The sequence below is a fragment of the Lynx rufus genome, unplaced genomic scaffold (assembly GCF_022079265.1).
Source record: "Lynx rufus isolate CCGP_SWC_20201006 ecotype Redwood Valley unplaced genomic scaffold, mLynRuf1.p SCAF_1, whole genome shotgun sequence".
In the NCBI taxonomy this organism is placed as follows: domain Eukaryota; kingdom Metazoa; phylum Chordata; class Mammalia; order Carnivora; family Felidae; genus Lynx; species Lynx rufus.
The window spans coordinates 136,117,578-136,144,329 of NW_025814823.1; the positions used below are offsets into that span (position 1 = coordinate 136,117,578).

Genomic DNA, 26,752 nt, shown 5'->3' on the forward strand with positions numbered 1-26,752 from the left:
GGTGGGGAGCCTAGAGGCCCTTCAGGCCAGGCCCTCAGCAACTCCTTAGTTGCCCTTGATCAAACACCAATCACTGAATTCATTCACTAAGCAGGCGAGGCAGAGAAGAAATTTTCTAACCTCCACTCTCTTCTCCTTTGAAACCTAGTACCAGGGATCTAAGCCTTAAAATGCTGTGAAGCAATATGCTGTTTTTACAGTAACAAGCTATCTGAGAGATGGGCACGGCTCCACAGGCATGTTGGAATGAGGAATCAGGGTTGTATTCATTTGCTCATCCAACACATATTTTTGGAACAACCATGTGACCGGGACTGTTTCGGGCAGACAGGATACAGCAATGACTTGTTAAAACTTCTTTTCAAAGTTTATTTTCATTTATGTTGAGAGAGAGAGAAGGGGCAAGCAGAGAAGGGCAAAGAGAGCAGGAGACAGAATCCCAAGGGGGCTTTGTGCCTATGAGTTTGCAAACTGTGAGATCATGACCTGAGCCCAAACCAAGAGTCAGATGCCTAACTGACTGAGCCACCCAGGCTCCCCAGTGACTTGTTGAATTTATCGAGACTCAACATGTGGCCCAGCATATGGACCGTCTTGGTGAACAGACCATGTACTGCTCAACAATCTTAGGAACAGATAACTATTTACCATCATCCCATCTTTACAGTGGAGAAAAATGAGACTGATGTAGTTTAATTTCCCTCATGGATCAATCTTATCTGGCTGCTATGTGGCAACATTGAGATTTGAACCCAAATTTCTGACACCATATTCTGAGCTCTGAACTTTCTTCTTTACATATAAAAAGGAAGAAAAATAAAATTTAAAAATCTTATCGTTCACTTGACTGCATGTAAGATCAACAAACTTATAATCATAGGTCTTCCGAAGATAATATTTACTTTGTTTCTGAGTCATGAGAATTTTCATCAAGTATGTTCAACAGTGTAACCATAGTCGAAAAGACTGAGTTGCTGGGAATGAATATTTGATTTAAAATATTATTTAATTATTTTTCATTACAATTTTTAATTAATTAAATTAAATTAAATTTTATTTAAATTTTATTTTTAATTAAAGCTTTAATACAATTTAGGATTATATAACATGATTACATTGAGCACGGCATCATGAAACATTCAACAATCTATTTTTCTATTGAAGAATGATGCATTCAGCTTTTCAGGCTGGCTTTTCTTTCTGAACCTTTTCAACTACTACCTACTATGCACACCATTAGGAAACAGTTAAAAGAACAAAGTTTTTAGATTTTTCAGTGTTGTAAGCATTGTTTGGGAAATTAACCTGAATGCCATACAACATTCCCAATAGACATTTAGCTTAGTATTAAATTGGACCATATGAAATTGCCATTTTGCAGTTAAAAATGTAGATAAAACTTATCAATTTCGTGTAGTTCAGTTCAATAAATCTGATTATTTCATCTGTGTGAGTACAGCAGTACCTAGAATGTAAGCTCCACTAAGACAGCGATTTTCAGGTTTTGTTACTACTGTTCACATGGTAGGCCCTCAGGAAATGGTTGTGAATGAATGAATCTGGGAAGCAAATGAAATACGGCAACTAACCTTCCACCCTCACACATGCCTTTGCGTTCAGTTTAGTGTGGGAGTAAGAAAAATAGCATTCGATGCATAAGTCTCTTCAAATGATAAAATGCTTAAACACCTAATTCACTCAAGAGAATCGAAAACATGCCCACACAAACTCTTGTACATGCATGTTCATAGCAGCATTATGATAATAGCTAAAAAGTAGAAATAAGCCAAATGTCCATCAACTGACGAAAGTTTAAACAAAAAGTGGTATATCCATGCAATGGAATAGTATTCAGCCACAAAAAGGAATGGAGTACTGGTAGGCACCACAATATGAATCAACCTTGAAAACATTATGCTAAGAAGCCAGACTCAGAAGGCCACATATCGTATTACCCATTCATATACAATGTCCAGAATGGGTCATCAATAGAGACAGAAAGTAGAGTAGTGGTCGCCAGGGTCCTGGAGGCAAGAGGGAATGGGGAGTGACTGCTAAGGGACACACAAGGTTTCTGGAGTTAGAAAGTGGTGGTAATTGTGTAACCTTCAGAATATACTAAAAACCACTGACTTGTACGCACACTTTAAAATTCAGGGTGAATTGTATGGTATATGAAATATATTTCAAGTTTTAAAAAGTGGGGGAAAAAAACCTCTAGGTTCTTTTCTGAACATATCAAAGTACACTATAAAATAATAGATGTGTGTTTATAAATCTGAGAGTATTAGGAAATGTTCCCTTGTTTAATTATAAACTGAATGGAATGTTTGGCGATTTCAGTAATCTGACAGCGAACATTAAGAGGATTAACCTGACTTCCCCAGTGTTAACACCACCAATTTAAGCTGCATCATTCAAAAACTACATGCTCATGCTAAAATAATTGTAGCAATAACTTCCACACACACACAAACACACACACACACCCCAATTAGAGTAATTATCCATTAAGGTTGTCATCATTTCAAATACCTTATATTTATATAATGCTTTTACTTCCTTAAGTATTGAATTGTGCCTTAAGATCTAATGTATGGGAGAGTCACATCTCTAATCACTTAATTAAAGGCAGAGAAGTGGGTGAGATTGGACAAAAATTAATTAGTAATGCTGACATTCCAGATTGGAACACAAAGTGAAGCAGGAATTTAGGAAACCTGAATTCTAGCCTTCAATGTAGGTTAAATTGCAAGAACTAAAATTGCAATAATCCGGAGTATAATTGAAAAATATATATATTGATGGGCGCCTGGGTGACTCAGTTAAGGGTCTGACTTTGGTTCAGGTCACGATCTCACAGGTTCATGGAGTAAAGCCCTGCATTGGCCTCTGCAGTGGTAAGGCAGAGCCTGCTTGGGATTCTCTCTGCCACTTCCCCACTTGCAGGCTCTCTCTCTCAAAATAAATAAACTTAAATTAAAAATATATATAGATACAGATATGCTATATACATACATAAAAGGATACACAGTTTTGTGTAGACTATGAATTTTCCTAAGTGAACTCTCCTTTGGAACCAGCCTCCAGATCACGAAATAGAACATAGTACACAGAACTAGGGCCTTTAATTTTTTATTCTTTTTAAAATTTATTCATTTTTGAGAGAGACAGAGACAGTGCAAGTGGGGGAGGGGCAGAGAGAAAATCCGAAGCCGGCTACCCACTGCCAGTGCAGAGCCCTATTCCAGGCTCGAACCTACTAACTGTGAGATCATGACCGAGGCCAAAGTCAGAAGCTTAAGGACTCAGCTATTCAGGCGTACCCCCCTTTTTTTTAAGCTAAAAAAACATTAAAATAGTTTAAATCCCTTGGGGGGGGGTGCAAAGGACCTTGAGCTGGTAATCATGTACACCACCGCGTGCACTTTATTTTTACAGCAAGTTTACCAACGAGTTCCTACCACACTTTGAGTAATGGTCTTTGATCTGGCTCCAGAGATTCAGAACCGGTTCCTTAATTTACAAGTGACTTTTGCAAATCTCCCATTTCTGGCTGCTTTCCAACAAAATTTTAACCAAATTTTAGGAACAGAAAATTGTTGGGAAAGGACATGCCTTTCGTGTCAGCGTGTGAGCACCCTGGGACCTCCTTCAGAGTAAAACAGTCCCCTCCAGACCTCCCTCCGCCTCTCGTCGGCTGTTCTACCCCAAGCAGAGGAGCTCGGAGCGCGCTGCAGGGCGGTCCAGGACCACCCCCACCTTCTGGGAGCCGGGGCCCCTCCTCTGCGCTCGGTCGCCAAAGCTGCGCTGTGCCTTTAATTGGGATCGCTGGGAGGGTGTGCGGGGAAGGGCTGGTTCCTCCCGCCTCCTTCTCCACCGCTCCCTTCCCCCTCCCATCCGAGTTTCAGGTGAATGGGTCACCGAGGGAGGAGACAGCCACGACACACAATTCCTCGCTGGCGTCCACCCACACCCCCGACCTGTCCTTCCCCGGCTGGAGGCCGCGGGACTCCGGGGAAAGCTAGCCAGAGCGCCCAAGAGCCCGCGCTTGGTGTAACAGGTGAGACTGGCCAGTGCGCGGCCCCAGACCTCCAGCACCGGCCCGGCGGTGGTGCGCATGCCCGGGGGCAGGACCGCAGGGGTTGAGGGGGGGGAGAGGAGGAGAAGAAGGAGTGGAGGAGGAGTGGAGGTGGAGGACCGACAGAGTTCTTAGTCTAGGAGGACCGACAGAGTTCTTAGTCTAGTCCCAGGCTGCTGGCGGGCGGCCCGCACCTCGTCAGGTGCGATCGCCAGGTAAGCGCGTTCCTTGGCTCCCGCGGTCCTTGGTGGGTCGTGCGGGGCTGCAGTGAGTAGATGGGAGTTGGGCGCGGCGCCGCGGGTTCACGGTGGCCCCAGAGTCCCCCAGGGGATCGTGGCTCCGGTCTGGTAGGGGAGGCGCGGCGGGGGAGGACGCCCGGCGCCAGTTTCGGTGGCGGTTTCGCCTCTGGGCTGGGACCGGCGGGAGCCGGAGGGGCGCGGGTCCGCGGAGAGAGCACCCCTGGGCTACTTTGGCGGCTGCCTCTCCCAGCGAAGGGCCACTTGGAGCCGCCGATCAACTCTTTCGGCGGAAACGCTTACTGCTCCTCGAGTCCAGGCGGCGCGGGCACCTTCTCGCTTTAAAGGGGGGCGGGCGGGCGGTTCCCGAACTGAGGGAGCGCAGAGCGCGGCTCTCCGGACGGAGAGCTGGGAGGTCCTCAGGGAGTGGGGCGTGCGCCCGGCTCCTCGGGGTCCTGAGTGTGAGGGCTGGAGACCGGGGGTCTTGGATCCCGGCGGCGGGGAGGGACCTCATCGATTCCTCCCCGTTCACTCTTTGGGTACCGAGCGGGGAGAGGGGTGACGGGTTTAATCCGTGAAGTATTCCTAGAGCCCTGGGGTGGGCCGATCCGCTCTTTGGAATCCAGCTAGTGCGAGCGGTGCGAGCGCGCGTCGATTTAAGCCTGGGGGCGGGGATTTAATTTCGAGCGTGGCTGTACTTCGAGGGAAGCTGTTCGCGCTTGGGATCCTCACCCGTGACCCGCTGGCCGCCGCCAGGTGGGCGGACCTGCCTCCGGGCGGTCCCTGCTGACCGCGCGCTGCGCGCACCGGCTGGGGCGCACGGACACGGACTGCCGCGGGCTTATAGACCTCCGGGGAAGGGCCGGCGCGCGCGCTGCCTGCCGACATGTTCCCTGCGTCGGAGGAAGTGTGCGGGGAGAGCAGGGTTGAGGGGTCAAAATGGCCTCTGCTCCTTGGGGCTGGAGGAGCACCTCCGAGCCCCTGTGCCCCAGGTGAAGCGACTAACCCCGAGAAGCCACGGCATCCTCGGGCTGGCTGGGCACACTGCCCATTTGGGAAATGACCCGGGGCGGGGGAAGAGGCAGCCTTCCAGGTTAGTGTGTGGCCCTCATGCACAACAGGTGTATTATTGGGATCCCTGGAAAAGTGAAACCTTCCTTTTAAGGCGCTTCGAGTGATTCCCGCTGTGATTGGAAGCTAGATCTTTCCAGGCGGAGGTACATTTCTCAAGCTGTCAATTCCCAGTATAACAGTGCTTCTCTGGCACGGTACACATGAATATTTTCTCTTTCTGGTATTTAAAAATAGACATTGTAAATGGTGGAGCCACAGTAATGGCTGTCTCCTCCAAACCGCCTTTTTGTGTAGTTCTGCATTTCTGTAGTTACCAGGTGCTTCTTTGGTTAAATGATGGAGAGGAGGATGGCGAGATTTGTGCAGCTTCCAGGCTGTTCAGGGAAATGATGGGCAGTGCCTCCTAAATGCTGGGCTAAAAAGAGTTCTGTGCTTTGTATCCTTTAATGATACTATCAACTCTGGAAGGTAAGTCTTACTAGAACTCCATTTTAAAGGTGAGACACCGGTAGGGAAAACGTGTTGCAAAGTTGGTGGCTTGAAACCTGCTTCAACAAATCGGGGAAGGTATACTGGACAAGCAGCAGTCCTGGATATTCCAGCACCAGAACGCTCTGGGGTTTTTCTGGAACTCTCTACCTTTGACTGGTCCCTATGGTCTCATAGAATATTTCCACGTCTTGTTTGATGTGAAGATAAACTTCTTGTTTTCTTTTAAAGGTAGTGTTGGAATTACTGCCCTTTAAAAATTAGGAGATTACTTTTAACCACACAAATTAACTGATAGAAAACCTTTCACCTGCCTAGGGGCCTGCCAGAAGGGAAGTTTTCTTCACTTGCATTTTAAGGCTTACTGGATTAGATTCCCTAGTGGGCTTTTTTCTTCCAAGTTATTATTTATGGATGTACTGGGGTAAAAAGACAATGAGGATTTTTGTTACCCTTTTTGTTTTAGCTTCTAGGCTGAGAGCTGCTGTGTGATTTAGTGCTTCCTAATCTCGAATATGGTATGAATTGCCTGGGGATCTTATTAACATAGATTCTGATTCATAGGTCAGATGTGGGGCCTGGAATTCTGTTTTTCAGCAAGCTACAAATGATGTCCATGGTTAAATGTTTGACCCTTTACTCTCCCTTTCCTTCAGACTGTAAACACTTAACTGATTTGGTTGAATGTGAAGGATTATATTTAGTGGCTGTTAGCATTGTGAACTTGAAGGCATTCACAGCTGTATTGAAATCCCAACTCTGATATGGGTTGTTGGTTTTATAAATCAAATGTTGATTGACCATCACTTTGTACCAGGGACTGTAGGGATCTGGAAGAAGAGTGATGGTCATGACAGACATCTGGGTGCTTGTAAGGCTGGTGTTCCAGTTGAGGTGGAGATGGTGGAGATTATTTAAAAAATAACAAAGAAGAAAAAATAATAATTAGGGGGGAAATTCGCTCTGAGAATAAAACGGGCTTGGTGGGTGGAGTGAATAGCAGGGAAGGAGCTTCTGAAGAGGTGACATTTGAGTTGAAAGCTGGACAGCTAGTTCCTTCCCACCATGTACAGATCTAGACATTATAGACAGGAAACTGACAAGATCAAGGCCCTCCTTGGATTGATGCCTTTAATTGAGGCAGTGATGCTCAAAATACATGGTGTGCTTAAAAATCACCTGGAAGGGGGGTGCCTGGGTGGCTCAGTCAGTTGAGCGTCCGACTTCAGCTCAGGTCATGATCTCGTGGTTTGTGAGTTCGAGCCCCACATTGCACTCTGTGCTGACAGCTCAGAGCCTGGAGTCTGCTTCGGATTCTGTGTCTCCCTCTCTCTCTGCCCCTCCCTGCTCACGCTGTGTCTCTGTCTCTCAATAATAAATAAACGTTAAAAAAAATTTAAAAAAAAATTTTTTTTTAACGTTTATTTATTTTTGAGACAGAGAGAGACAGAGCGTGAACGGGGGAGGGTCAGAGAGAGGGAGACAGAGAGAGGGAGACACAGAATCTGAAACAGGCTCCAGGCTCTGAGCTGTCAGCACAGAGCCCGACACGGGGCTGGAACCCACGGACTGCGAAATCATGCCCTGAGCCGAAGTCGGACGCTTTACCGACTGAGCCACCCAGGCGCCCCTCCCCCCCCCCAATTTTTTTTTTAAATCACCTGTAGGGGCACCTGGGTGGTTCAGTTGGTTATGTGTCTGACTTCAGCTCAGGTCATGATCTCTAGATTTCATGGATTCGAGCCTCGCATTGGGCTCTGTGCTGACAGCTTGGAGACTGCAGCCTACTTCCGATTCTGTGTCTCTCTCTCTCTCTCTGCCCCTCCACATTCTCACTCTCTCTCTCTCAAAAATAAATGAACGTTAAAAAAAGTTTTTGTTTTTGTTTTTAAATCATCTGGAGAGGGGTGCCTGAGTAGCTCAATTGGTTGAGTGGACGACTCTTGATTTCAGCTCAGGTCATGATCTCAGAGTTCATGGGATGGAGCTCTGCATTAGTACGGAGACAGCTTGGGATTCTTTCCCACCCCCCACCCCCGCCTCGTTTCGCTGTGTTTTCTCTCTCTTTCTCTCTCTCTCTCTTTCTCTCTCTCTTGCAAAATAAATAAACTTAAAAAAATCATTTGTAGATCTTACTAAAAATGCCCCTTCTGATACAGAGCTAGTCTGTTTCAAAATATGCCTAATTTTAAAATTTTAGACAGTTTACTAATTGTATGCCAAAATATAATAATTTAATACCAGGCACAATTTTTAAAAACTTCGTAAAGGCAAATTAACTCTTGCTGCATATGATTGAAAAGGAATAGGCTCTCCTTAAATATGATAAAGTTTATCTTTTACTTACTGACAGTTGCTTCAAAGAATTTTTCAGGGGGATAGCATTTTCAGGCTTTCTCTTCTTCCTCTTATGCTTAGGTTTCTATGAAGACAGCTTTGGCCAGTAACCATTTTCAAGGGGAGAACTTTTTAAATATTTTAACATTAATCAGCTTTAACATATTTTGTAAGAGTCTGCTGTTTGCCTTATGCTTTCGACTTTTACTCAGCTGTTTGATTTATGTCCCTATCATTCACATGGTACGGGTTCTTTGATGGTGACCGATGAGCCCCTTAGGCCAGATCCTGTGTCCTTTTCATTCATTTCGTCCTTCACTCAACATACTTTTACTGAGCAGATAATGTTAATATTGTTGTGCTGGGCGTTGGGTAAACAGTCTCTTCTTGGTCCTTTTTTTCTTTGGCTGTGGCCTTAAAGCACAGTCCCGACTGCCTTGAAGGAGACATTAGAATTCCTCCAGTCCAGTCCCCCTACAGTATCAAACAACTTAAGCTTTGCATACATGGCTTGAGATCACATTGTTATTTGTTATTTTTGAAGGGTGTGTGAAGTCAGGGTAAGGGAGAGGCTTCCTAACATTGACATGAAATCTGACCCTGTGGTATCTTTTCTTCAAAGAATGGTTTGTAGGACTACAAAGACAGCTGTGCAGATATTTGAAGGCTGCTGGAGTGGTCCTTCTAATGTTGATTGGTCCAGGCCAAACATTTCCTGTTTTATCAATCATTTGTCTTAAGACATGGTTTTTCTGGTTCTTTAACACTCTTAGTCACCTCCTGGAGAGGCACCTGCTTGGAACATGATGTACACATTTCAAGGTTGTGCAGAGGTTTGTTTCTTTTTCATAACTGTACCATTCCTAGATCTAAGCACTGTCTGTGCCTACTGCCAAAGTTCGGGATGGCTTGTTAACTTTGTTGAAATTCTCCCCAAGGAAACACACTTCCAGAAATTGAGTCTAGGGGTGCTTGGGTGGCTCAGTTGGTTAAGCGTCCGACTCTTGATCTCAGCTCATGATCTCACGGTTCATGTGTTCGAACCCCGCATTGGGCTCTGCACTGATAGTGTGGAGCCCTGCTTGGAATTCTCTCTCCCTCTCTCTCTGCACCTACCCCACTTGTATGTGCACATGTGCTCTTTCTCTTAAAATAAATAAACCTAAAAAAATTTTTTTTAATAAAATAAAAATTGAGTCTACATTTGTAAAGTGATTTATTCATGCGACTAATATTTGAAAATGGAGACAAAGTACCTAAAATGCCCAAACACTGAAATTTCTCACCTTCAAGGTAACCATCTTGCTGTGAATGGTTTTGCTCATCTTCCTTAATATATTATCTTAATTATAACACCCTAGAGGTCAAGTTTGTCCCCAGCCCTTTGGCATAGGGGGGTAGTAAAGTTCAAGGAAGAGAAGTAGAATTTGTCCTCTCTGATTGTGAGCTGTTAAAACCTCTAGGGGACCTAAACGCTCCATTCTTTCATCCTATTTAGATTCTGTTTTTCAGTCCCAGAGGCATCTGCCTGAGCGTGCTGTCTGAGCATAGGGATGTGCTCAAGATCCTCAGGCTTCATCTACCAATCTGGCAACCTTCTCAAAAAAGTAAATGAAGTTGATATGCCATGATTTGTCCTTGATAAACTTCCTAAAATTATTTGCTTCACAATATAAAATCTCTGGTATCAGAGGATATTTGATAACAGAACTCTGAATCCAGAAAATGGCAGTTTGGAAAGGGATTTTTGTTGTCACCGTTTCTGACAAAATATAAACTTCAGCCTGAGCCTGGATTAATTTAGAAGTTTCAAAAACTACCATGGAGGGGGCGCCTCGCTGGCTCAGTCGGTAGAAAATGTGACTCTTGATCTCCAGGGTCCTGGCTTCACGCCCGACATTGGGCATAGAGGATACTTAAAAAAGCCAAAGCAAAACAAAAATCTACCCTACCGTGGAGCCTGGAATTTTTGGCCTAGTCTTGAAGGAGTAAGCCCTGGCTATAAAAGGGGTAAGAGGGGCACCTGGGTGGCTCAGTCGGTTGAGTGTCCGACTTTGGCTCAGGTCACGATCTCGCGGTCCGTGAGTTCAAGCCCCGCGTTGGGCTCTGTGCTGACAGCTCAGAGCCTGGGGCCTGCTTCCGATTCTGTGTCTCCCTCTCTCTCTGCCCCTCCCCTGTTCATGCTCTGTCTCAAAAATAAATAAATGTTAAAAAAAAAAATTAAAAAAAAAGGGGGGTAAGAATCCTCGAAGGTCAGTTTGTCAGTATTTGACATTCAGTTTCACAACTAGAGTCCTACATTAAATAGTGTTTAAATTCCGTTTTTCTTAATATTATTTTTCTGAACATCCGTTATGAAGCCAATCTGGACTTTCACTCTCCCATAACACTGTAACGTGCTAGTGGCCTCAATTGCCCATTTTTATGTACATTTGGGTGCTAGTTATAGGTCTCTGTATGCTTAGGATTTGTGTACCTTTTTGTATGTGAATACTTCAGTAAAAACAGTTTTTTAAAGGAAAAACATAGCAAAGTCTTCCCTCACTGTGTTTGGAAAATCATGCTAATGGTGTTGGTGTTCCTAACATTCACTCTATTTCTGTCTTTAAGGTTTTTAGCTGATGTACGTTTGGGCATTATTTTCTTCTGAGAAAGGTGGAATTGACTGTCCTTAAGGATGTGGAAGATAGTTGCCATTGATATTAAAGAACAAAATTTAGAGAGTTTGAATTTATTTGCTTGACTAACATAATACCTTATTTGCACTTGCTTTTTTGGAAAGGAAACACAATACTAGACCCTTGAATATACTCAGATTGTAGATCTTGCTCAAGTGACCCCTCCCACTCCCACTTCCCGCCCTTCTTCTTCGGGTCTTGGTCTTTCTTCTCTGCTTGGCCCCGTCTTGGGCTCGATCATGTAGTCAACCCTAATAACTCGGTAACTGCCTGTTGTGGTTGCTTTTTTCTTTGTGTGTGACCTTCTGTAGTACTTCCACAGACTCCCATGGTGTAGTGTAGACACTTAATAAGTACTTGTCGATTGAATGAAATTGCCTCTCAGGTATGTCGGGATTGTGCTCTGAGGAATTTTAGAACAAAATCATACTGCTTTTCTCGTAGGGCAGAAGACTCTTTAATATAACACATAATTAATGTTTCCCCCCTTTTTGTAAACATTATGCGCAATTTTGAAGACTTGGAAAATGAAAAGAAAAAGTGTCCACAATCCTACCATCCATAGATGTATTGTGTAATAATTGGTAATGATAAAGGCATACTTTTAAACCAGGTTACGTTTCAACATTGAGGGACTAGTATGTGCTAGATGCAGCTCTGTATCCACTTTCCTATGCATTCTCTTTTGATATGGCCTTTCAAAAGTAATATGAAACAATAAGTTTTAAGAAGTTTTCTTTTTTTTATGTTTCTTGTTCTTGGAAGGGACTGTTTTGAAAATTACCAATTTTTTTTCTTTCTATAATTTATTTTATAATTTACATCCAAGTTAGTTAGCATATAGTGCAACAATGATTTCAGGAGTCGATTCCTGAATGCCCCTTACCCATTTAGCCCATCCCCCCTCCCACAACCCCTCCAGTAACCCTCTGTTCTCCATATTTAAGAGTCTCTTATGTTTTGTCCCCCTCCCTGTTTTTGTATTATTTTTGCTTTTCATCCCTTAGGTTCATCTGTTTTGTATCTTAAAGTCCTCGTATGAGTGAAGTCATATGATACTTGTCTTTCTCTAATTTCGCTTAGCATAATACCCTCCAATTCCATCCACGTAGTTGCAAATGGCAAGACTTCATTCTTTTTAATTGCCGAGTAATACTACATTCTGTGTGTGTATATATATATATATATATACATATATACATACCACATCTTTATCCATTTATCCGTTGATGGACATTTGGGCTCTTTCCATACTGTGGCTATTGCTGACAGTGCTGCTATAAACATTGGGGTGCGTGTGCCCCTTTGAAACAGCATACCTGTATCCCATGGATAAATACCTAGTAGTGCAATTGCTGGGTCGTAGGGTAGTTCTGTTTTTGATTTTTTGAGGAGCCTCCATTCTGTTTTCCAGAGTGTTTTCCATCTTGCATTCCCACCAGCAGTGCAAAAGAGATCCTCTTTCTCCACATCCTCGCCAACATCTGTTGTTGCCTGAGTTGTTCATGTTAGCCATTCTGACAGGTGTGAGGTGGTATCTCATTGTGGTTTTGATTTGTATTTCCCTGATGATGAGTGATGTTGAGCATTTTTTCATGTGTCGGTTGGCCATCTGGATGTCTTCTTTGGAGAAGTGTCTATTCATGTCTTTTGCCCATTTCTTCACTGGATTATTTGTTTTTTGGGTGTTGAGTTTGGTAAGTTCTTTATAGATTTTGGATACTAACCCTTTATCTGATAGGTCATTTGCAAACATCTTCTCCCATTCCGTCCATTGCCTTTTAGTTTTGCTGACTGTTTCCTTCGCTTTGCAGAAGCTTTTTATTTCGATGAGGTCCCAATAGTTCATTTTTGTTTTTGTTTCCCTTGCCTCTGGAGACATGTTGAGTAAGAAGTTGCTGCGGCCGAGGTCAAGAGGTTGTTGCCTGCTTTCTCCTCAAGGATTTTGTTGGCTTCCTGTCTTCCATTTAGGTCTTTCATCCATTTTGAATTTATTTTTGTGTATGGTGTAAGAAAGTGGTCCAGGTTCATTCTTCTGCATTTCCCAGCATCACTTGCTGAAGAGACTGTCTTTATTCCATTGGATATTCTTTCCTGCTTTGTCAAAGATTAGTTGGCCATATATTTGTGGGTCCATTTCTCAGTTCTCTATTCTGTTCCATTGATCTGAGTGTCTGTTTTTGTGCCAGTAGAAAATTACCAGTTTTTACCTGTGCTGTAAAAGCTTTGTGAAATTTTTATTACTACAACTTAGCAATGAAAGTTAATATTTGTAAGCCAGTGATATGCAGTGCTTGGTGCTGTGAGGACGACCAGGCTGAATGATTCCTATGCTTAGTGATTTTATGTACTCAAGGAATTAATGATCCATTGTATAAAGATGGCAGTGAGAAGGACAAGAGAAATAATCATGGTGTGACAAGTTACTTGAGATTGGTCTCATTAGTTTTTTTAGCAATGCAAGGAAACTCTGAGCTCAGTAGTGACACGCTTACCCTACTTATGTTGCTTAGATTGCCTTATCTTGGAAGCTACGGGGCAGTGCTCATCCTGAAGATCAGGTGATCCTTGGTATCAGCCATGTCATCGAGGCCTTTTGAAAGTCCACCTCCTTATAGACCTGATGAATTGTAAGTAATTCTTTGTTTTTTTTTTTTAACTGTCACATGTAAAAAATATGTATAGTTGAAATTTTCATCTGTTAAGTGTTTGCTGTTAAAAATGTCTGTTTAGGGGCCCCTGGGTGGCTCAGTCGGTTAAGCGTCCAACTTCAGCTCAGGTCATGATCTCACAGTTTGTGGGTTCGAGTCCTGAGTCAGGTTCTGTGCTGACAGCTCAGAGCCTGGAGCCTGCTTCAGATTCTGTGTCTTGCTACTCAACGCTGTCTCTCTCTCTGTCTGTCTCAAAAATAAATAAACATTAAAAAATATATATGTGTTTATAAATTTAAATTGAAACAAAGGTTATCAAGTGAAAGTTTCCCTCTGCCGCTTAACTTCCAGGATGACAGTTTTTCTCTGCAGAGGCAACTATTGTCACCTGTTCCTTCTTTCTTCCCTTCCCTTCCTTCCTTCCTTCCTTCCTTCCTTCCTTCCTTCCTTCTTTCCTTCCTTCTTTCCTTTCCTTTTTCCTTTTTCCTTTTTCCTTTTTCCTTTCCTTCCCTTCCTTCCCTTCCTTCCCTTCCTTTTTTTCCTTATTTCCTTTCTTTCTTTGCAAAAGAGAGCAGGTGCACACGTGAGTGGGCAAGGGAGAAAAAGAGAACGAGTGAGAGGGAGAGAGAGAATCCCAAGCAGATTCCACACTCAGTGCAGAGTCCAGCTTGAGGCTTGATCCCACAACCCTGGGATCATGACCTGAGCTGAAATGAAGAGTCAGACACTTAACTGACTGAGCCGCCCAGACACCCTTATCTCTTTCTAATGGTTGCTTCTAGATAGTTTAAGCTTATATTTGTGGGTATATTTATTCCTTTTTGTTTTTTCACAAATGGTGCAAAGCTTCTTTATTAATGCCCTGTTTAGGTGACTAACCCTAAACTTGACTCCTTGTCAATTTTGCAGTAATAACTTTTATTGACATACGGTTCACACACCAAATAATCCACCCATTTAGAATGGACAGTTTAGTACTTTTAATATTTTCACAGAGTTGTACAACTGTCACCACATCAATTTTAAAACATTTTCATCACCCTGATCAGCAGTCATTCCTCATTTCCCTCTAGTACTAGGCCATCAGCAGTCCACTTTCTCTTTCTAGATTGTTCCATGTCGGACATCTCATACAAATGTAATCACACAATATGTGATCCTCAGTGGCTGATTCTTTCACTCGGCATAATGTTTTCCACATCGTTAGTTTTTTTTCTTTTCTTTTTTTTTTTTAAAGCCACCGGAGAGGTGGATCTTTTTTTTTTTTTTAATTTTTTTTTTCAACGTTTTTTATTTATTTTTGGGACAGAGAGAGACAGAGCATGAACGGGCGAGGGGCAGAGAGAGAGGGAGACACAGAATTGGAAACAGGCTCCAGGCTCCGAGCCATCAGCCCAGAGCCTGACATGGGGCTCGAACTCATGGACTGCGAGATAGTGACCTGGCTGAAGTCGGACGCTTAACCGACTGTGCCACCCAGGCGCCCCTAGTTTTTTTTCTTTAAAAAAATTTTTTTTAAGTTTATTTTTTGGGGGAGAGAGAGAGCGAGCACAAGCTGGGGAGGGGCAGAGAGGAGAGACAGAATCCCAAGCAGGTTCCGCACCATCACCGCAGAGCCCGACGTGGAGCTTGAACTCACAAACTGTGAGATCATGACCTGAGCCAAGATCAAGAGTTGGATACTTAACTGACTGAGCTCCCCAGGCACCCCATCCACATCATTAGAGTGATTCTTGCCATTAATAAAATCAAGAAGCAAAGTTGAGGGTTCTTGCATCCCTATTCATTTGGGGGTTTAACCATGAAAAAATTTAAATTTGTTATCAGACTTTGATAGGGATTTCTTCCTGTAAGTAGTTTGTAGCTTCAAGTCTTTGATAACTGTAGTAGGAGTTGTGTTCCTATTACATTGCCCCTATAAACATGGGTGAGATATAACACACACACAGAAAAGGGCACAGAACATGTGATGATGATGAGTAAGATAAAGATAAAGCAAAATCATCACGTAGATCACCTCCAAGTGCATCCTTGTCTCCTCTCCTTCCCCTGGAAACCACTGTTCTGACATGATTATCACTTGATATTCTCTCTTTCTTTTTTTTTTTTAAACATCTAAACAGTACATTTTAGCTTTACTTGTTTTTAACCTTTTTTTTTTTTTTGCTTCAGAGCAATGCTACAGAAATAAAATTGAATGATATATGTAATTTTTTGTTTTTTTTCTAACCGTATTAATAATATTTCGCTTAACCCAGTATATTTAAAATGTTATGTCAACAGGTGATGTAAACACTGACTCATGAGGCAGTTTATATTCCTTGTTATTACTAGATGTTATTTTTTAGAGCAGCTTTACATTCACAGCAAAATGGAGAGGAAGGTACAGAGATTTCCCATATGCCCCCTGCCCTTATACATACATTGCCTGTCTCAGTATCCCCCTTCAGGGTGGCGCACATGTTATAATTGATGAACCTTCATTGACAAATCATTGTCACCCAAAGTACGTAGTTAATATTGGGTTTTCTCTTGATGGTGCTACGTTTCTTTTTTTACACCATGATCAGTTTGGACTGGCCACATTTCCAGTGTTCAGTGGATCGTGTGGCTAGTGGCTGCCATATTAGACACAGCCCTGTAGCATTCCATCCTGTGGATATGTTACAGTTACCTGTTCCACTCTAGGTAGAAATTTACACTGTTTCCAGTTTTGGGTTATTCTCAACAATGCTTCTATGAATGTTACAACGTTAATGGAATTTTAAGTGGTGTAATCATCTTTTTTTTTTTAATGATATAATCATTTTGGGGAGGTGTCTGGGTTTCTCAGTTAAGTGTCTGACTTTGGTTCAGGTCATGTTCTCACAGTTTGTGGGTTCAAGCCCCGTGACAGGTCAGAGCCTGGAACCTGCTTCAGATTCTGTGTCTACTTCTCTCTCTGCCCCTCCACTGCTTGCTCTCTCTCTCTCTCTCTCTCTCTCTCTCAAAAATAAATAATAAATATTTAAACAATTTTTTAATGATATAATCATTTTGGAAAACACTTCGACATTGTCTTATAGAGCTGAAGTTAAAAAAAAAGAAAAATTTGACTCAAAAATTCTCCTGGATATATACCTTAGAAAAATAAGTGCTTTTCAGGGGTGCCTGGGTGGCTTAGTCTGTTAAGCGTCGGACTTCGGCTCAGGTCATGATCTCACGATTCATGGGTTCGGGCCCTGAGTCAGAGTCTGTACTCACAACTTAGAGCCTAGAGCCTGCTTTGAATTCTGTGTCTCCCTCTCTCTCTTTTCCTCCCCCGCTCATGATTTGTCTCTCAAAGATAAATAAAAATGTTAAAATTAAAAAAAAAAAAAATTTTTTTTTTTCAACGTTTATTTATTTTTGGGACAGAGAGAGACAGAGCATGAACGGGGGAGGGGCAGAGAGAGAGGGAGACACAGAATCGGAAACAGGCTCCAGGCTCTGAGCCATCAGCCCAGAGCCCGACGCGGGGCTCGAACTCCGGGACCGCGAGATCGTGACCTGGCTGAAGTCGGACGCTTAACCGACTGCGCCACCCAGGCGCCCCTAAAATACTTTTTAAAAAAGAAAAGAATAAGTGCTTTTATGTATGAGGACACATGCTCAATCGTGTTCAGAGCTACATTGTTCACAACAGCCCCAGATGGAGACATCCCAAATATCCAAGTAGAATGAGTTATGGAGTTTTCATATGTGACATTTTCAAAGACCATCTTATCAGTGTTCTTTCTAGTTTGCATTTCCTTGCATTCAAGTGGTTAGCAGCACCCAGTAGTAAGATATCTTGCTTTGCAATGAGAGAAGTGGACCAAGGAAATAATGGCAAAAACAAAAGGGGGTGAGGTCAGTTGAGCAATTGAATTTTGTTCCTGCAGGACCCACATTTCTTACATTCACTGTGTCCACAGATCAATGTGCCTGTCTCCCGTGATGTTTATGATTGTATTACTGAAGTTTGCAAAGTAGTTGTTTTGTTTTTTGTTTTTTGTTTTGAGAGAGAGGGCAAGAGCAGGGGAGATGGGCAGAGGGAGACAGAGAGAGAGAGAGAGAGAGAGAGAGAGAGAGAGAGAGAGAGAGAGAGAGAGAATCCTAAACAGGCTTCATGATCAGCACAGAGCCCGATATGGGACTCAATCCCACGACCTGGGATCACGACGTGAGCCAAAATCAAGAGTCGGACACTCAACTGACTGAGCCACCCAGGCACCCCTGCAAAATGTCTTTATAAAGATCTAATTAGACATCACCTTGATGAGTCCTCTTTGCATATTTGATTTACTTCGTAGCTCTTAACCATAACTAACCTTTGAGGGGTCTGGATTGAGACACTGCTGTTCGTTGTTGTATCCTCAGTATCTAGTGTAGTGCCCAGCGCACATCAGCCTGGTGGCTCCAGTTAATAGCTATCATGTGAATAAATGAATGAATGTGCTTTCTCAGGTAGGAGAGTGAAGCTGCCAGGAATTGGACATGACCCTGGGTAGGCCACCTTCGGTGTCCTATTTGAATGCACTGGTCTCAAATCCCACAAGCAGTAGGGTTGACATCCTTATTCTAAACCTCTTGGGCTTCCCTCCCCAGGAATTACAGTTTAACTGGTGTGGAATGCTCTGTCTAGGGAATTGTACCCACTCCCCAGGTGATTCTAATATGCCGAAAATTTGAGAACCTCTACTCCATAGAAATCCACTCCATAGAGTGGTCATTCTCAGCGCACGTTTCCCAGACTGGCTGCACGAGCAGCAGCTTGTCCTTCCTGCAGAATCAGCACCTTGGGGTTGGGGACCAACAGTCTTTGTTTTAACAAGCCCTCCAGGGGATTCTGATGCACAGAAACTTTTACTGTTCACTGGGTGTCTCAGTAGCTTCAGACTGCTATAACAAAGTAGTACAGACTGGGTGACTTATTTTTTCTATTAAAAAAATTTTTTTAATGTTTATTTTTGAGAGAGAGAGAGAGCAAGCATGAGTGAGGGAGGGGCAGAGAGAGAGGGAGCCACAGAATCCGAAGCAGGCTCCAGGCTCTGAGCTGTCAGCACAGAGCCCGATGCGGGGCTCACGCTCACCGCGAGATCATGACCTGAGCTGAAGTCGGCCGCTTAACCGACTTCGTGACTTATAAACAACAGTGCAGACTGGGTGACTTATAAACAACATAATTTATCTCTCACAGTTCTGGAGGCTGAAAGTCCAAGATCAGGTGCCATTGTGGTCAGGTTCTAGTGAAGTCCGTCTTCTGGGTTGCAGACTGCCAGCTTGTGGTTGTATCCCCTCGCAAGGTAGAAGGAGTCTCTTTTGTAAAGGCATTGTTTCCATTCATGAGGGCTCCATCTCATTACCTAATTAGGCCACCTCCTAATAGCATCACATTGGAGTTTAAGGTGTTGGCGTTTGAATTTGCGGCAGGGGGTGGGGGGAGGCATAAAGTGCTGTTGTTGCTTGTAGTGGGGTGGTACTAATAATAGTTTTATTTGCCAATGGATAATTTAAATTATTCCGAGTACACGATATGTTCTTTCTACTTACCTCCAAACGATACTAACTTGAAACTGTTTTCATGTGTATTTCAGCAAACCCAATCATTATGCACCAAGCAATGATATGTATGGTGGAGACATGCACGTTCGACCAATGCTGTCTCAGCCGGCCTATTCTTTTTACCCGGAAGATGAAATTCTTCACTTCTACAAATGGACCTCTCCTCCAGGAGTGATTCGGATTCTGTCTATGCTTGTTATCGTGATGTGCATTGCCATATTTGCCTGTGTCGCCTCCACGCTTGCCTGGGATAGAGGCTATGGAACTGGCTTAATAGGAGGTGGTATAGGCTACCCTTACGGAAGTGGCTTTGGTACCTACGGAACCGGCTACGGCTATGGTTATGGCTACGGCTATGGCTACGGAGGCTACACAGATCCAAGAGCCGCAAAGGGCTTCCTCCTGGCCATGGTGGCCTTCTGTTTCATTGCTGCATTGGTGATATTTGTTACCAGCGTTATCAGATCTGAAATCTCTAGAACGAGAAGATACTACTTGACCGTGATAATACTGAGTGCTGTCCTGGGCATCATGATGTTTATTGCCACAATTGTCTACATAATGGGAGTCAATCCAACTGCCCAGGCTTCTGGGTCTCTGTACAGTTCGCAGATATATGCCATCTGCAACCAGTTTTACACGCCTGCAGCTAGTGGACTCTACGTGGATCAGTATTTGTATCACTACTGTGTGGTAGATCCCCAAGAGGTATGGGTGGTTTCCTCCCTGCCCTGCTTTGGGTAGAGGCTTTTGGGAGGCTTAGTAGAATCACTTTGGGACCTTTTAAAAGGTATTTATGACAAGTCTTCACTTCCTTTGAAGTCAGAATCTGGAGAGGGTCTGGTGTCATTATTATATTTTTAATACCAGATAGTTCATCCATTTAAAGTTTGGTTCAGTAATTTTTAGTATATTCAGAGTTGTGTGTCCATCCCCATAATCAGTTTTAGAACATTTTCGCTATCCCTGAAAGAAACCCCATAACCCAATTAGCGGTAATTTCTCATTTCTCTAACCCTTCCCAGACCAAGGCAACCGCTAATCCTATTCTATAGTTTTGCCTATTCTGGATAGTTCATATATAGAGTCACACAATATGAGGTCTTTTGTGATTGGCTTTTTTAAAGACCTTATTTATTTAAAGTTTATGTTAGAGAGAGAGAGAGAAAAAAATGTTAGCGGGGGAGGGGCAGAAAGAGGGAGAACAGAAGGATCTGAGGCGAGCTCTACCCTGATAGCAGAGACCCTGATGTGGGGCTTGAACTCAAAGACCCCGTGATCATTACCTGAGCCAAAGTGGGAGGCTTAACCAAATGAACCACCCAGGCACCCAACCTTCTTTCCTTTTTTAAAGTTTTATTTAATCTCTACACCCAAAGTGGGGCTTGAACTCAAGACCCTGGGATCAAGAGTCATATACTCCCCTGAACGAGCCAGCCGGGTGTCCCCGTGATTGGCTCCTTCCAGTTCACATCAATGTAAAATTCTCAAGGTTCATCCATGTTATATAGCATGTTGTGTCAATTCCTTTTTGTTGCCAAGTAACAGTCGATTGTATGCCTGTATCATTGTTTATCCATGCATCAGTTGATGGATATTTGGGATGTTTTCACATTGATTGTTTGGAATAATGCTCTGAACATTTGTGTACAAGTTCTTATGTGAACTCATGTTTTAGTTTCTCTTGAGTATGTACCTAGGGATAGAATTGCTAGGTCTTATGTTGTCTCTGGGCCTTTTTTTTCTTTTCTTTTTTTTAATGTTTATTTATTTAGAAAGAGAGAGAGAATCCCATGCAGGCTCCACACTGTCATCTCAAAGCCCAACACGGGGCTATATCTCAACGAACATGATCTGAGTTGAAATCAAGAGTCAGACACTTAACTGACTGAGCCACTCACGGACAGTGTCTCTGTGTTTAATCTCTTGAGGAACTGTTTTCCCAACAGGTTGCACTGTTTTACATTTACTAGAAACGTATGATGATTGCAATTTCTGCGCATCGTCACCAACATTGTGTTTTGTCTGCTTGATTCTGTCCATGCTGATGGGTGTGAAGTTGCTAATCTTTTTTTCCTGATGGATTTACCTTTTTTTCCCTTATCTTCTTGTTTTGTTTTGTTTTCCCCCTCCTTACACTGACTCAGTAATTCTCATTCTTTTACCTGAATGAGTCACTCTTTTGGGGTTAGATCATCTCCAGTAACTATCATTATTTTGAAGACTGAAATGTTTTCACCCCAAATGTAGGTTTTCGGAATGTTTGTTGACTTGCGAATGTATGTCTGGTAAATAGAGCTGAGGGCTGATATTCCTATCTTACCACACCCCCCGTCTCTCTTAGTCCTCTGAATGCCCCAAACTTGTATTCACTGAAAAAGGATATCACTGTTAGATGGCTGCAAAGAGACCCACTTGTTACCCATTAGCAGAATCCAGGCCAGGGTCCAGGTACCTGCCTAATTTCAAGCGTCTGCAGGCCAGTGAACCACTCAACATGCTTATCAGACGCTGGGAGAACTGTCACGGGGAGGGATTCCTTGTCACAGGGCCCTTTCTTGTAAGTGCACAGAAGACTCCCAACAGAAACCACCTGCCAGACTAAATGAATCATTTTCTCTAATTTATAGCTTGGTTAGATCATGTCTGCATAATTTATGGTAAGGTAGATCCTCTATAGACTGGGAGTTACATTCAGTATAAAAAGATTTGCCGAGCATGTGTTATGAACAAGATTATAAACATGATTGGGTATTTGAAGCTACTTCTGAGAGGGGCACCTGGGTGACTCCGTCGGTTAAGCCGCCGACTTCGGCTCAGGTCATGATCTCACAGCTCCTGAGTTCGAGGCCCGTGTCAGGCTCTGTGCCGACAGCTCAGAGCCTGGAGTCTGCTTCGGATTCTGTGTCTCCCTCTCTCTCTGCCCCTCTCCTGCTCACACTCTGTCTCTTTCTCAAAATAAATAAACATTAAAAAAAAAATTTAAAGCCCTTTAGAAGTATACCAGTGATTGAGTTAATTTACTGGCCATTTTCATCTGTTGGTAAAAAGGCCACTTAGTGCTCAAGATTTGGAACTAGATTTCTATCATTTAAAATGGGGTGATGATGGGGCGCCTGGGTGGCGCAGTCGGTTAAGCGTCCGACTTCAGCCAGGTCACGATCTCGCGGTCCGTGAGTTCGAGCCCCGCGTCAGGCTCTGGGCTGATGGCTCAGAGCCTGGAGCCTGTTTCCGATTCTGTGTCTCCTTCTCTCTCTGCCCCTCCCCCGTTCATGCTCTGTCTCTCTCTGTCCCAAAAATAAATAAACGTTGAAAAAAAAAAAAATTTTAAAATGGGGTGATGAGAGTTCCTAACTTTAAGCCTGTTCTGAGTATTGAATCAAGTCACATATGTATTGCTAGCCTCCGCCCAACTGACATGGGCTACATTTTATATTTCTAAAATGTAACTATTTGTATCAGTTTTATATATCACACCACAGATGTGTAAGTGCAGGGCCTTAGGTATTTTTGGATAGTGCATTAGGATAAAGTAAACAATTGAAATCTAACTGTGTCAATATCTTTAATCTCTTTTTAGGCAATTGCCATTGTCCTGGGATTCATGGTTATTGTGGCTTTTGCTTTAATAATTTTCTTTGCTGTGAAAACTCGAAGTAAGATGGACCGGTATGACAAGTCGAATATTTTGTGGGACAAGGAACATATTTATGATGAGCAACCCCCCAATGTCGAAGAATGGGTAAGTGTTATTAAAAAAAAAAAAAAAAAAAAGAGCATATGTCTGGTATTTTATTAACCCCCCAGGTTTCTGTCTCTAAATTTGACTTTGAGTGCTTTGTGAAACTCTGTTCTTAGAATTATTGTCTGTATATGTTGCAAAAGTTGTGCTCTCATGTTTTGCTCAGACCTCTGAGAAGGTGGTATGATAACTGGAAATTGTTTCACTACAAGATGAAAATCAGATTTCCATTTTAAAGAAGTGTACCTAGGCCCTGAAACCAAATGGCTTCTAAAGAATTGTGCAGAAAGGACTTGGCTTTTGCAAAACAAAACACCTCTCCCCTCCCCTTCTATTTTCCTTCTTGTCATTTTGGAGGGAAACACTTGGGCGGATGCTTGCTGTCTCTTGGCTCAGGATTGGCAGTGGTGTTTTGGAGTCACAGCAAGTGGCATATGTTTAAACTTCTTCCATGGATAACAGCCTAGCAAATTACAGTGACTGATTCTGCATGGATACTTACCTAAGAGATACTTCCGTGAAGCAGAGAGAGACTGGAGCAATTCCCTTTTTGTGTATACTGTACTGTTATTCGTACGAGTATGTGTTAATATCTCAGAAATAGGTGTTCCTGATACCTGACCTGTCTTTAGAGATGTCTGCAGTGAGACTTTATTTCTCAGAAGTCCTGTTAGAATGCAGTTGGGAGCATCCTCAGAAACCCCCATCATAGGTTTCCTGGAGCAGATTGAAGTTTTGCCGTGAAGGGGAGGTGTGAATCCTGGACACGGGTTCCAGGGTAGATGTGTTCTGGACCGGGGGAGTGGAGTAAACAGGGCTCAGGTTGGGTTCTGCTGGTCAGGGGAGGGATAAAGACATGGCTCATCTCGAAGGCCTCTTTAGCTCTGGCGTTTTGTGTGTCTGATTTGAAGAAACGTAGATGAGATTTTCTTCTGGTTAGTTAAGGAGCCACAAGGAAACTCTTTTGAAAATCAGCAGGTGTGGTAGGGTTCCTGTGTTCCTGATCTCTCCTTGAAGCCTGCTTGTTCTCTTTTTCCTCCTCCTTCCCTCCCACCCCCAAAAAGTGTGAAGGTGTTAAGGACTGTTTTCTTTCGACCTTTAGCTCCAGGCAAGGCCACCTGTAGATGGAATAGGACTGTCTATTGTGAACTGTGAAGTAAATGTTTCGCTGGGAGTTTCTGGGAGTTTCTGGGCGTGTCAGTTTTCACTGGCTGTTGGATTTGTTTATTTAAGGTTTCGAGAGCCTAACAAAAAAAAAAAAAAAACTGACTTAAGAGAGACCAGTGCTGGTAATAGTAGAGTTCCAGTGAACTTTGGCTTCTCATCTGATCTTACTGTCAGGAGGTTTTAATCAGTTCTGGGTGCTTTAGATAATTGGGCAAAAGATAGCCTTAACAGTTTATGGAGGTGATAATGATGGTGAAGCAGAAAGCACTTTATTTTTTAGATTTTTATTAAAAATTTTTAATCTAATTTTTAATTTTTTATTTTTATAAAGATTTTATTTTTTATTTTTTTAAATAAAGAAATATTTTAAGAAATGTTTTAAGAAGTTTATTTATTTTATTTTGAGAGAGAGAGAGAGAGAGCACCTGTGGGCAAGTGGGAGAGGGGCAGAAAGAGAGGGAGAGAGAGAATCCCAAGCAGGCTCCATGTGGAGGCCACCTGGAGCCCGATTCGGGGCTTGAACTCACCATTCATGAGATCATGACCTGAGCCCAAATCAAGAGTTGGGTGCTTAACTGAGTCACCCAGGTGCCCCAAGATTGTGTTTTTAAGTAATCTCTACACCCATTGTGGGGCTCGAACCACCATCTGGAGATCAAAAGTCGAATGGTCCACTGACTGTGCCAGCCAGGTGCCCCAGCACTTTACTTTTAAAAAAGCATTATTTGGGGTATATGTATTTATTTTTTATTTAAAAAAATTTTTTTAATGTTTATTTATTTTTGAGAGAGACAGAGCATGAGTGGGAGAGGGGCAGAGAGAGAGGGAGAGACAGAATCTGAAGCGGACTCCAGGCTCCGAGCTGTCAGCACAGAGCCTGGTGTGGGCTCGAATTTATAAACTGTGAGATCATGACCTGAGCCGAATTCGGACGCTCACCCGACTGAGCCACCCAGGTGCCCCAAGGGTCTATGTATTTTTAATATAAAAATAATCTCTGCTTAAAATAATGGTAAAAATCTCTAGCATTGATTATTTATACTAAGGATTAAAATTTGAATTCTCGTTGTAGAGAACTAAGACCAGATACTCCCCATTTAGCTACTAATGTTTTTTGTTTTGTTTTGTTTCTTTTTGGTGGGGGAGAGGGGAAGAAAAACTTACCAGAGGAACAATTAATTAGCTACTGAATATTAGTTTACTCCTTCCCTATATGTTAGGGTAGGTTTAGATGTTCATTATTTTATTAGATCTTACTGCCTTTCCTGGATTTTAAAATCTGTAGTATCGGAGCCTTTGAGCAAAGATGCCTCAAAAGTTGAGCCTTAAGAGTTGTAAGCAGGTTTCAGCTCTTAAGTATTATGTGTGGGGAAAATGTGCAACTCGCTAATTTCCTGTCTCTGAATCTCCAGTACAATGGTTTCTCTGCCTTCCTAGGGAATTTTCGAGTTGTTTTTTTTTCCCTTCCCCTTCTGGATATCTTGTACTTTGTAAAATAAGCAGGCCATGTTTGCACATTGTTTTGGGTGTTAACCTGGTCCTTTGTAGTCAGTCAGTCACTTCAGTTTGTACCAACGTTGTAGATTAAATATTTGAAGGTTCTTTTAATTAAATTTGCACGTGTTTATTTTTTTCTGTTATGTCCTCAAATTCCAGATGTAGTTGGTACTTTGTCTGAATTAAAGTGTGTATATGTGTGTGTGTGTGTATTTTTAAAATTTATTTTATCTGATTGGTAACTAGAGATTTTGAAATACAGTGAGCTATAAAGAAAATTCTTCCACCCTTAGTTACAGTTCTCATGTATTTTCTGTCATACCCCAGCCTCTCCTGCACCTTCTTAATCTGAATCCGAAGAAGTAGGACTATGTTCCCCATCAGTGTAAAATCCTATTTTTTTAATAGAATTTTTTTAAAAGTTTAGTTATTTTGAGATAGAGCTGAAGCACGAGCAGGAGAGGGAGAGAGAATCCCAAGCAGGTTCCTCACTATCAGAGCAGAGCCCAACACAGGGCTCAAACCCACAAACTGTGAGGTCATGACCTGAGCCTAACTCAGGGGTCGGATGCTTAATTGACTGAGCCATCCAGGTACACTATGTAAAATCTTATATTTTTTTAATGTTTATTTTTTTATTTTATTTATTTTTTAAAATATTTATTTATTTGAGAGAGAGAGGGAGCACAGGCACGGAAGGGGCACAGAATCCGAAGCAGGCTGTAGGCTGCTCAGCTGAGCTGTCAGCACAGGGCCTGACATGGGGCTTATCCGCGAGTTCATGCCCTGAGCCACAGTCGGACATTTAACTGACTGAGGCACCCAGGCGCCCCTAAAGCATTAATTTATTTTTGAGAGAGAGCAGAAGCAGAGGAGCGGGAGAGAAGAGGACAGAGGGTCCAAAGTATGCTCTGCGCTGACAGCAGAGCCTGATGCGGAGCTTGAGCTCATGAACCTCGAGATCATGACCTGAGCCAGTCAGATGCTTAACTGACTGAGCCACCCAAGCACCCTAAAATCCTATTTTTTGATTTAACATTATATTGTAGGCTTTTTATGACATCATTAAATATTCCTCAAAAACATTTTTGATACTCTTAATTTTATTGAAGTACAACGTATATCTTACACAGAGTAAAGTACAGCAGGTACACTAATTGCGTGGCTTATGATCATGAGATCATGGTCGTGATCAAAGAGATAAAGACATAGTTCATTCCAGTGTCCGTGGTTTC

General features: G+C 42.8%; 1 protein-coding gene across 1 annotated transcript in view; it reads left to right on the forward strand.

Moving 5' to 3' along the window:
- Positions 1–13,475: 13,475 nt before the first annotated feature.
- The window catches only part of OCLN (occludin), a 44,287-nt gene continuing 31,010 nt past the window's right edge, over positions 13,476–26,752 (forward strand). The window contains exons 1-3 of the mRNA XM_047067446.1: positions 13,476–13,525; positions 19,144–19,819; positions 22,692–22,853. Of these exons, the coding sequence (XP_046923402.1) occupies positions 13,476–13,525; positions 19,144–19,819; positions 22,692–22,853 (888 nt within the window). The remainder of the gene's footprint in view (positions 13,526–19,143; positions 19,820–22,691; positions 22,854–26,752) is intronic.